Here is an 8,640-nt window from a genome sequence, read left to right on the forward strand (position 1 = left end):
ATGAAAGAGAGATCATGGAGGACCAACCTCTTCACGCACAGAGAGAAGAAGTTTGATAGACTTTTCCACGCTCAAAATCTTTGCTCTGGTGGCTGGAAAAATATTGGAATTTGGTATTTATACTAAATACTACAAAGTCCATGATTTTCCATGATTTTCTAATTCCGTATGTATGAATGATATTTTAAATACCCCTAAACTTTTATTCATTTTTAAAAGTCCTAATTGAATACCCCTAGACTTTGGTGGAATTCATAAAGATTTTTTAAAATCCTAATTGAATACACCTAGACTTTTATGGACTGTTAAAAGTCTCTATTGAATACACCCAGACTTTTAAATTCCATGGATTTCTTTAACGGTGCGTTTGGATGAGAAAATTATAAAATCCGTAGGAATTTATAAATGATGGAATCTTTAATTCCATCAATCTAAAATTCCATTAATTGCAATTTCTATTGTTTGGTTGCATCTATTTAGGATTTGAAATGTGTAATAAATTAAGAAAGTTTAAAACAAATAAAAAGATAAAATAGAAAAAAGTCTTGTTTTGGAAATAAAAATTGAATACTGCAAAGGAATTCGTAAAAGACACCTATTTTGGTGGAAATTGAAGTGAGGAATTTAAATAACGAATTCCTTCATTTTTTTCCACAGAGAAATTTAAAATTTCCAATCTGATAATGCCAAACGAGGGAATTGACTTTTAGGAATTATGAAACCCTCACTTTCAATTAAATTCCATCATTTTTTCCCTCATCCAAACACACTCTAAAAGTGCCAGTAATTCCATATACAATACACCCCCCTTAATCTACTCATAAAGACGTAAAACCTAAACGGTGGAGACGTATCAACGTGTCTAAAAAGTTAGTCTAATATGTGATGCCTTAAAGTGACCAAAAAATGAAAAAATCCTAGAAGAGCCCAATATATATAGACGACAAAGTGACAAAACCAAAGAATATTCAAGATTGCATTCGGCGGCTCATCCTCACTCCGATCATCAGACCCTTCTTCTCTTCTTCTTCTTCTTCTGCTCTTCCGGTTATGGATACTTTAACGTACCCAAACCCCCCACCCTGTTCTTCACCGCTCCATTTCCTTCCCGCGCCGCGGAGAATCCATGCCTACACAACTATATTAGACAGCAGACTCGGGTTATCTGTTCTGTACTATTCAAGAGAGTAATACAATCTCCGCCTCCTTTCCGGCGTTTCTTAAATATTGTTGCCCAACTCATAAAGAGATAATAATACCCAACCCCCTTTAGGGAGGATATATATATTCAAACTCGGGTTGTCTGTTCTGTACTATTCAAGAGAGCAGTACAATCTCCGCCTTCTTTCCGGCGTTCCTTAAATGTTATTGCCTAACTCATAAAGAGATAATAATACCCAACCCCCTTTATGGAGGATATATATATTCAAACATGCACAACTCACTTGGTAAGCACCTGTTTCCACAATGGCCATGTCTTTCGCCAACCCTTATTCACTTGTAGTTCATAATAGTACAACTACTTCTCATCTATCTAGAATCTCTTTACCGAAATCTCTGCCGATTCATTTGACAGCTAAAAGGAAATCAGGTGCTTTCACTGCTTATTGCTCCGCCGCCGACGCAGCAAAAGATCCCATCAAGGATAAGGATACCCCTATTGAATTGAGTATGAGTTTTGCATTGCCTTGTTGCTATAGATTGCTATCATGAGTATGAACCTTAGTTGTGCTCCCTTTGATTTGACTTGTAGTTGAAGTTTTCTAACTGCACTCCCTCTGTCTTTTGTGCAGGATATGAAGCATTTCCTACTGTGATGGATATCCATGAAATTCGTGAAACTTTGCCTCACCGGTGAGTCACTTTTATCTATTTATCTATCTATCTATCTATCTATCTACACGTACCATTTGTGCTGACTTTGTTTTCGCTGTGTTGTGTTGCTGGTAATTTCTGAAATGATTGATAATAGAATCAAATGGAATCCAAATTATCTGCAGATTTTAATTAGGTTTTGTTTCTCTTGGTTGTGTCTAGGTTTCCATTTCTGTTGGTGGATAGAGTGGTTGAATATACTCGTGGAGGATTTTCAGCTGTAGGAATCAAGAACATTACGATTAATGAGAATTTCTTTAATGGGCATTTCCCTGGCAAGCCAATTGTTCCTGGTGTTCTAGTGATTGAGGTATTAAGCTTTTTCCCTGACCGCTTTCATGACCTAGTTAGCTGTCACCCTTTATCCCCACCCCTTCACCAAAACGCACCTACGGCTAGGCCATAAGGGATCCTCTAGCTAGGTATTATTTATCATGTTACTATTACTTTGATGTCTGCAAACAATGATGGACACAAAAACAGCTGATTTTTTTCCTGATGAAAATGATAAAACTTCCATTTCCTTGTACTATTCCTTTATTGGTACATTAACAAAATTTGAAGGGCAGCTTTGATCCCCTAGAAAATTTTATATTGTTTATGCTTCCTTAGTAGTGATTCCTAAGTAGATTGTGCAAATGTTTTTCTTTAGCTTATATGCATGAAGTTTTGTGCCCAAATTGTTACTCTCAACAAGACATCAAAATGTTTGGTTCCACATGATTGTCTAAATTAAGGAGATGAAAATCATGTCAATGGAGTTGATTATTGTTTTCTCATGTGACGATTTTGGGTTTTCCTAGGACTGTATACTGCATAGTACTGAATAGAGCGGATTTGGTAGGATTAAGTGGTGCTTCGTAAAAGAATATATTTGTACTGAAATATGTCGGTGCTTCTTGTTGGATCTAGGCGATGGCACAGCTCGGTGGCTTGATTCTGCTGCAACCAGAACTGGCAGGTCCTTGTGAGAGTTTCTTTTTGGTTGGAACTGACAAAGTGCGGTTCAGGAAACCAGTCGTTGCTGGTGACACATTGGTGATGAGAATGACTATTGTCAAGATGCAGAAACGCTTAGGAATAGCAAAACTTGAAGGCAAGGCATATGTTGGAGGTGAACTTGTATGCGAGGCTGACTATTTGTTATATCTTGATAAGGCTGCAGGTTACTAATATCAAAATTGTTGATGGTTTATTGCTGAACTAACTAATGTCCCTGGACCTATAATTTCTCCTTATTTTTCTCTCTTCCGTGTATGCCGTGTGGTAGTCAGTTGATTTGGCTTTAGTACTCTTATCTATATCTGAAGTGAATGAAACCATAATATAAGCTTCCTGCTTCTTTTTTTACTATTCCTGTTCAGTAGAGTATTCTTGATTTGTGTGGGAGAGAATATTGCTTATAATTATAACTGTTGGTTAAAGATTATTTATATGCATAGAAGAGGATTCCTATAGTTCTTGCATTTGTTCTCAGGGTAAGCTAGCTACCAAGTCCTGTGATCAGAACATGTCATATTTTGTGTCCCAATTTAATTTTGAAGTATTTGGTGGCCAAAGATAGTGGGGTGTTGAATTTCACACTTCCCTTTTCAACATTTTTCACATTTCTGCCCGAAAAGAGAGTGCAAGAGTGAAAAGTGTTGAAAATGGGAAGGTGGAAATCACTCCCTAATATGAGAAATGATAATGTTGATCTATATGTCCAAAAAGGCTGAAAGTGTGAGGCTATGGAATAACGTATTGTTGATACAACTAGAAGCCTATTCTAACTTCTGCTGTTTGTATTTTGTGTTTATTTTCTTACAACCATAAGAAATCTCAACTCTTTTTGAAGAGGAGCTCAAGCTAAGGTGAGATACGTACTGTCAATTTAAGTCGATGTCTATTAGTAGATTGCACTGTGATGATGCAAATTGCTGCTAGCAGTTGAATGTGGCATAAGAAGCAATTGAGAGCTCAGGTTGTGAATCCTTGATTGTTTCTAAAATTAAATTTATCTACATAATACAATGGATTTACAAGCCAAGAGCACCAAGGGGTGTCTTCCCCTGTCCAGCTTCAAAGTAGAAAATAAGCATAGCCACCATAGCAAGCCTTGCATGCTTGATCTCAGCCAACTTCAGTCTCTCCAACTTTTCAGTGTCCGGGATGTAAACTCCGTCCTTGATGGAGCCGGCGACGCCCAAGGGATCGAAGAACTTGCCTCCCGGGTAGCCTTGCTCTCCGGTGGAGTTGGAAAAGTTCTCGGCAGTCTTGGACCATGGTGTAGCCCACTCCACGGACTGCGACTCAGGGTTGTAGAAGTCCACCCATCTTTTGCTTTCCACCCAACCCATGAGCAGGAGCTGAGTCCCAAGAAGGGAGCCGAAGGAGAAGGGTGCTATTGCACTGGGGTCAGCTCCGGCTTCGAACCAGGGAACACCACTCCAGGCCTGCCCTACAAAGATGCCCACCACCGCTGCCATTGCCCACCGCCCGTGGATCAGCTCAGCCTCTCTGTACCACTTGAGGAAGGCCGGATCCTTGCCTAGTCCCAGAGGGTCGAAACCATAGTCACCTGGAAGCCTGCACATCATGTCACAAATATTAGTTACATTTCGATCATATGCGATGGAAATTAGTCCAAAAGCAACTGAAACTTACGAGCCATCAAGCCACTCGGGGTTGATGAAGTTGCCACCGCCTCTAACGCCGGGGATCCAAGACTTCTTGGAAGCCGCAGCAGCCACAACAATGAACCTCTTGGGAGCAACAGAGCCTCCAACTCTAGCTGCAGCACCAGCAGACAACAAGCTCTGGCTTCTCTTGCCTCCACATAAGAAAGTGGAGTTCAACCCATTAAGAATTGCACCAGTTGTTGCAGCCATCTCTCACTCTCTATGATTCTACAATTGGATGGGTTGCTGGAAAGAGACTGGAGACTAGAGAAGAAGCTAGGAGTGATATTAGTATTGTTTGAGCTGTGTTGGCGATGATGCAATATATGAGGTTTGGAGGGCGAAAATCTAAAGGGTGGCGATGAGGGGAGCCAAGTAGGATAATGAAATCTGAGCTCCAGAGGTATCTAGATAGATTTCGGACCAATGGGGAAGTAATATTAGAGCTCCATCCCGCATCCTGGTTTTGCCTCCAACCACGTGGAACCATTACTTTGTGTCTCGATCTGTGGCACCACCTTTACTTGCATTCAAGACTAGGAAAACGAAAACTGAAAATATCAGAAAGGTCCTTGCAAAATGACAGAATATCATCCAGGGCTACTCGAATTTGATTGGGAACCAACTTTCAAATTTGTGGCCAAATATTTGTGGTTGCCATGGCTTAACTTTGTTATGAAACAAGAAAAAATTATGATGGTATCATAAAAAACAGACACAATGGAATAACCTAGACAATTGTTGTTGTTGGGATCATTCAGTCCCTTGAGTTCTGATAATGAGCTTGCTTGTGCTTCAATATCGTTTGTAACCACTCAAGGTAGGCCGACTTCATTAACTGTATTAAACTAGATGTATTGATACATTAATGTACTGTAGACGAATCCTAATGTGAATTGATATATTGCCAACACAAAATTGTTGTGGAACTCAAGGTATTACAAATGGTGCAAGTAGAGGAAAGAGAAAGAGAAGATGTGGGATTGCCTATCTCAAATTAGGGTCAAAGAAAGAAGATGACAGTAGATTGCATATGAGGTACGAGGTTGGAGTGGGCAAATTACTTTTTTTTTTTTTTTTTTTTTTTTTTTGAATAAAGGGCTGGTGCGGCTGCCCTCAAGCCTTGATTAATGAAACCGGCGAATACAAGGGGGGGGGACATTGAGCCTAAACCCCTGATTACAATAGGCACCTAGAGTACATCCTGAAGTAAAATCATGAGTCTCTACTAAACAATTGTATTCAAATACGCACCAACTAGCAAAGAACGCGCTCCAGACGGTTCTATTTGCTTCCCAGCGGTGACACAACGGAAAGATAACTCGGTCTACAACTCGAAGACAACGTAGCATAATATCCATTCTCACAGCTTTCCCACCATGTTGCCACTGGAAAATACATCCAGTGACATCAAATTTCACCCTGCCACTAGGAGGCAGCGACCATTTGACGAAGCAAGGAACTCGCCGCCTACCTAGAGCAGACAAGGCACTTTGAGTGCACACACAGGCAAAAAGCCCGACTAGCCCTACACAATAAACGTAGGGACTTATTGCTCGCAAAATGCGCAAAACAACTAAATAAAATAAAACAGTAAAGTAACTAACAGCTTGGGCGGGGCCCACAAGGGGAACCCAAACCCTATCGCCAGCCCAAAACGGGCCCACTAGCAGAATCCAAACCCAAAAGGCCACACCAGCCGGGTGCCCAACCTCCTTGGCCCAAAACAATAGCTGCGTCGCCCCTCCACCAAAACCGCCTTCCCACCACCGGCGTTGGGCCGCCCTCACACCTCCGTCGCCATCCAACCACCGGCGGACGACTGCAAGCATCGCAGACTACCCAACACCAGCCGGTACTTGGAACTTCTGCAATTGGAACCGGATCGATCGTATCAACAAGCCATCAATCCCAACCAAACTCCGATCTGCTCGAATTCGGCCGGCCGACCTTGGACCACCAACAAACGTTGCTCCGACCCAGCAGAAGTCTATTCCATCTCCGATCCCAGCCCGCTTCCCCGACTCATCCATTCCTTTCGACACAGAGTGAAACAGAACACCCTCTGATCCAAACCTTCGAGCTCGAGACTCAGCCCTGAAACAACTCACCCGTCCGGCCTCACCCCCCATGCACCGACGAGGCCAGAGGCCATCGCCGGTGCCGAGGCTCAGCCAGACAGGCACTGGCGCAGATGACGGCGTCTTCTAGGGTTTTCCTCTAGAGAGAGAACTCTTTTTCTTTTTTAAGTAGAATTTTCTTTCTTCTTTCCATCATACGATGTTGCGTAAAATTCAAAGTCAGTTAGCTTTTATTATAGACAACTCAAAGAGTGACTCCATAGTCTAAACGATCTAACCACTAAATGCTTAATAAGAGTGAAATACACACTCGAAAGTGCAACCAAAGTCACCTTATTCGGTGAATGATAAAAAGCAAACTTAATAAGCGTTCAGGCCCAATAAATATTAAATAGGGCAACTAAAGTAACATCACCGTAGCCTCCTTGCTCCAAATTCCCCATTAGCTTAGTGTCGTAACCAAGTGGTTAGTCACCCTATGTTATCATAAACTAATTAAGTGTGGTTGCAAACCTAAAGTGGTTACAAACCGAAGGAAAATCTAACATCGCCGCATCAATACAAATTTGATGCCTCATCCCAAGATAAGATGCTTGCAACACAAAGCAAAGAGCATTTGCCCGGCCATCTCAGAAAAGATCTGATCCTGCAAAGACAAACCTAGGAAAATGGGATGTCGGCCATGTAATCTAATGACTAAAGAACTTTACATTAATATTTTGATTGTAGGTTTGTAATCCATGACTTCAATATTGTTATTAATATTGCTCGAATCATGGAATATTGGTCTTTTTTCAAATTCAAATGGATTAATTGCTACTTGAAATTAAAAAAAAAAAAAATAGCGAGATTTTTTCTCTCAAACCCTAGCTAGCCTACGGCGCCCTTGCCTCCATCGTCAAACTTTTCTACCCTACGCTACCACTTCTCCCAATTCCATGGCTTCCATTGATGATGTTACAGCGAGCTTTGCTGCCTCTCTTGCTCTCGCCGAGGGCGGCAGCGTCCCTGATCTAGGGAAAATTGGTGGTGGCCCTGTGCGCATGTCATCCCAATCCTTTCTTCTTGGCAAACCATTGACCTGAAAGCAGGTTGATCCAAAGGCTTTCAAAACTCACTTCTACCGAACTTGGATGGTGGATAAGGAATTCAGGATCCAGGAGAGGGCTGGGGATCTGTTCCTTTTCTCTTTCGAATTTGTCCGAGATTGTAACAAAGTACTCCGGGGAGGGGTCTGGTGCTATGATCGAGCCCCCGTGTGTTTTGCAGAGTATGATGGAGTCAAACCATTGCATGAAATTCAGTTCAAGCATCTCCGAATTTGGGTTAGGGTTTCTAGAATCCCACCCCTTTATGAAGAGCCTGAGAATCTCACACTTATAACAAGAAGTTCAAGAAAGGCTCGATTAGGGTTTTGTTCACCCATGATATATTCCAAGCCGATATTGCTTGAACGGAGAGTTTATTTGGATTTGGTGTTGAACCTGTTCTTCAGTTTCAGTTTGAACATCTGAAAGGGAGATGTACTCAGTGTGGATTTGTCACCCATGCCATAATTGCTTGTGCGGAGCCGAGTATGGCAAACTCTACTCCTAGGGTTTTGCATTTTCCTGGACCATCGACTTTTGGGGGTTCTTTCTCCTTCTCGGCAAAGGACAAGAATGATCTCTTCACTGCCTCTTCTTCCATCCCTTTGAAGAGGAAACCAGTCATTCATCGAATGGAGCGGAAAATTCCTCCTACTTCACCTTCGGGTTCTGTTCCTGCAGTGGACTTGGCTGTGGCTGATGCTCATTTGGAGCATGACTTGGAGAAAGATCAGAGTCCAGTGCTAGGACCTCCCATTGAGACTTGTGATTTGGACGGTTCTGCAGGTATGCAGGTGCAACAAGAAGCGGTTTTGTCTTCCAAGAAACGAAACCGCACTAGTGCTTGTAACCCTTTCCCCAAGAAATTCAAAACTATATTGGGTGGAAAGATTCCAATCCTACATGCTGATGCATTGGGATTGATTGAAGATGACA

The 8,640-nt window shown here is 41.8% G+C and overlaps 2 protein-coding genes across 3 annotated transcripts; one reads left to right on the forward strand and one right to left on the reverse strand.

Moving 5' to 3' along the window:
• The first annotated feature begins 1,194 nt into the window (after positions 1-1,194).
• On the forward strand, positions 1,195-3,228 carry LOC133745733 (uncharacterized). 2 transcript variants are annotated; one of them, XM_062173850.1, is made up of 5 exons: positions 1,195-1,448; positions 1,577-1,669; positions 1,794-1,854; positions 2,038-2,185; positions 2,788-3,228. In XM_062173850.1, the coding sequence occupies exons 1-5, from the start codon at positions 1,433-1,435 to the stop codon at positions 3,046-3,048; spliced, it is 579 nt and encodes a 192-aa protein (XP_062029834.1). In that variant the 5' UTR covers positions 1,195-1,432; the 3' UTR covers positions 3,049-3,228. The 2 variants fall into 2 exon arrangements, with proteins under 2 accessions (XP_062029834.1, XP_062029833.1); XM_062173849.1 differs by lacking the exon at positions 1,195-1,448 and having other exon boundaries at positions 1,455-1,669.
• Positions 3,229-3,826: 598 nt separating this feature from the next.
• Positions 3,827-4,876, reverse strand: LOC133745732 (chlorophyll a-b binding protein CP24 10A, chloroplastic). Its single transcript, XM_062173848.1, has 2 exons — positions 4,522-4,876; positions 3,827-4,443 (listed from the first exon to the last, which is right to left on the reverse strand). The coding sequence occupies exons 1-2, from the start codon at positions 4,743-4,745 to the stop codon at positions 3,894-3,896; spliced, it is 774 nt and encodes a 257-aa protein (XP_062029832.1). The 5' UTR covers positions 4,746-4,876; the 3' UTR covers positions 3,827-3,893.
• Positions 4,877-8,640: the final 3,764 nt, after the last annotated feature.

The sequence above is a fragment of the Rosa rugosa genome, chromosome 4 (assembly GCF_958449725.1).
Source record: "Rosa rugosa chromosome 4, drRosRugo1.1, whole genome shotgun sequence".
Classification (NCBI taxonomy): Eukaryota; Viridiplantae; Streptophyta; class Magnoliopsida; order Rosales; family Rosaceae; genus Rosa; species Rosa rugosa.

Bases quoted from the DNA above. Each gene is read 5' to 3' on its own strand.
- LOC133745733 (XM_062173849.1), top strand. From the start codon at position 1,468: ATGGCCATGTCTTTCGCCAACCCTTATTCACTTGTAGTTCATAATAGT. The intron at 1,670-1,793 runs GTATGAGTTTTG...TCTTTTGTGCAG, and splicing joins GGATACCCCTATTGAATTGA to GATATGAAGCATTTCCTACT. The intron at 2,186-2,787 runs GTATTAAGCTTT...TGTTGGATCTAG, and splicing joins CTGGTGTTCTAGTGATTGAG to GCGATGGCACAGCTCGGTGG.
- LOC133745732 (XM_062173848.1), bottom strand. From the start codon at position 4,745: ATGGCTGCAACAACTGGTGCAATTCTTAATGGGTTGAACTCCACTTTC. The intron at 4,444-4,521 runs GTAAGTTTCAGT...CATGATGTGCAG, and splicing joins CCCGAGTGGCTTGATGGCTC to GCTTCCAGGTGACTATGGTT.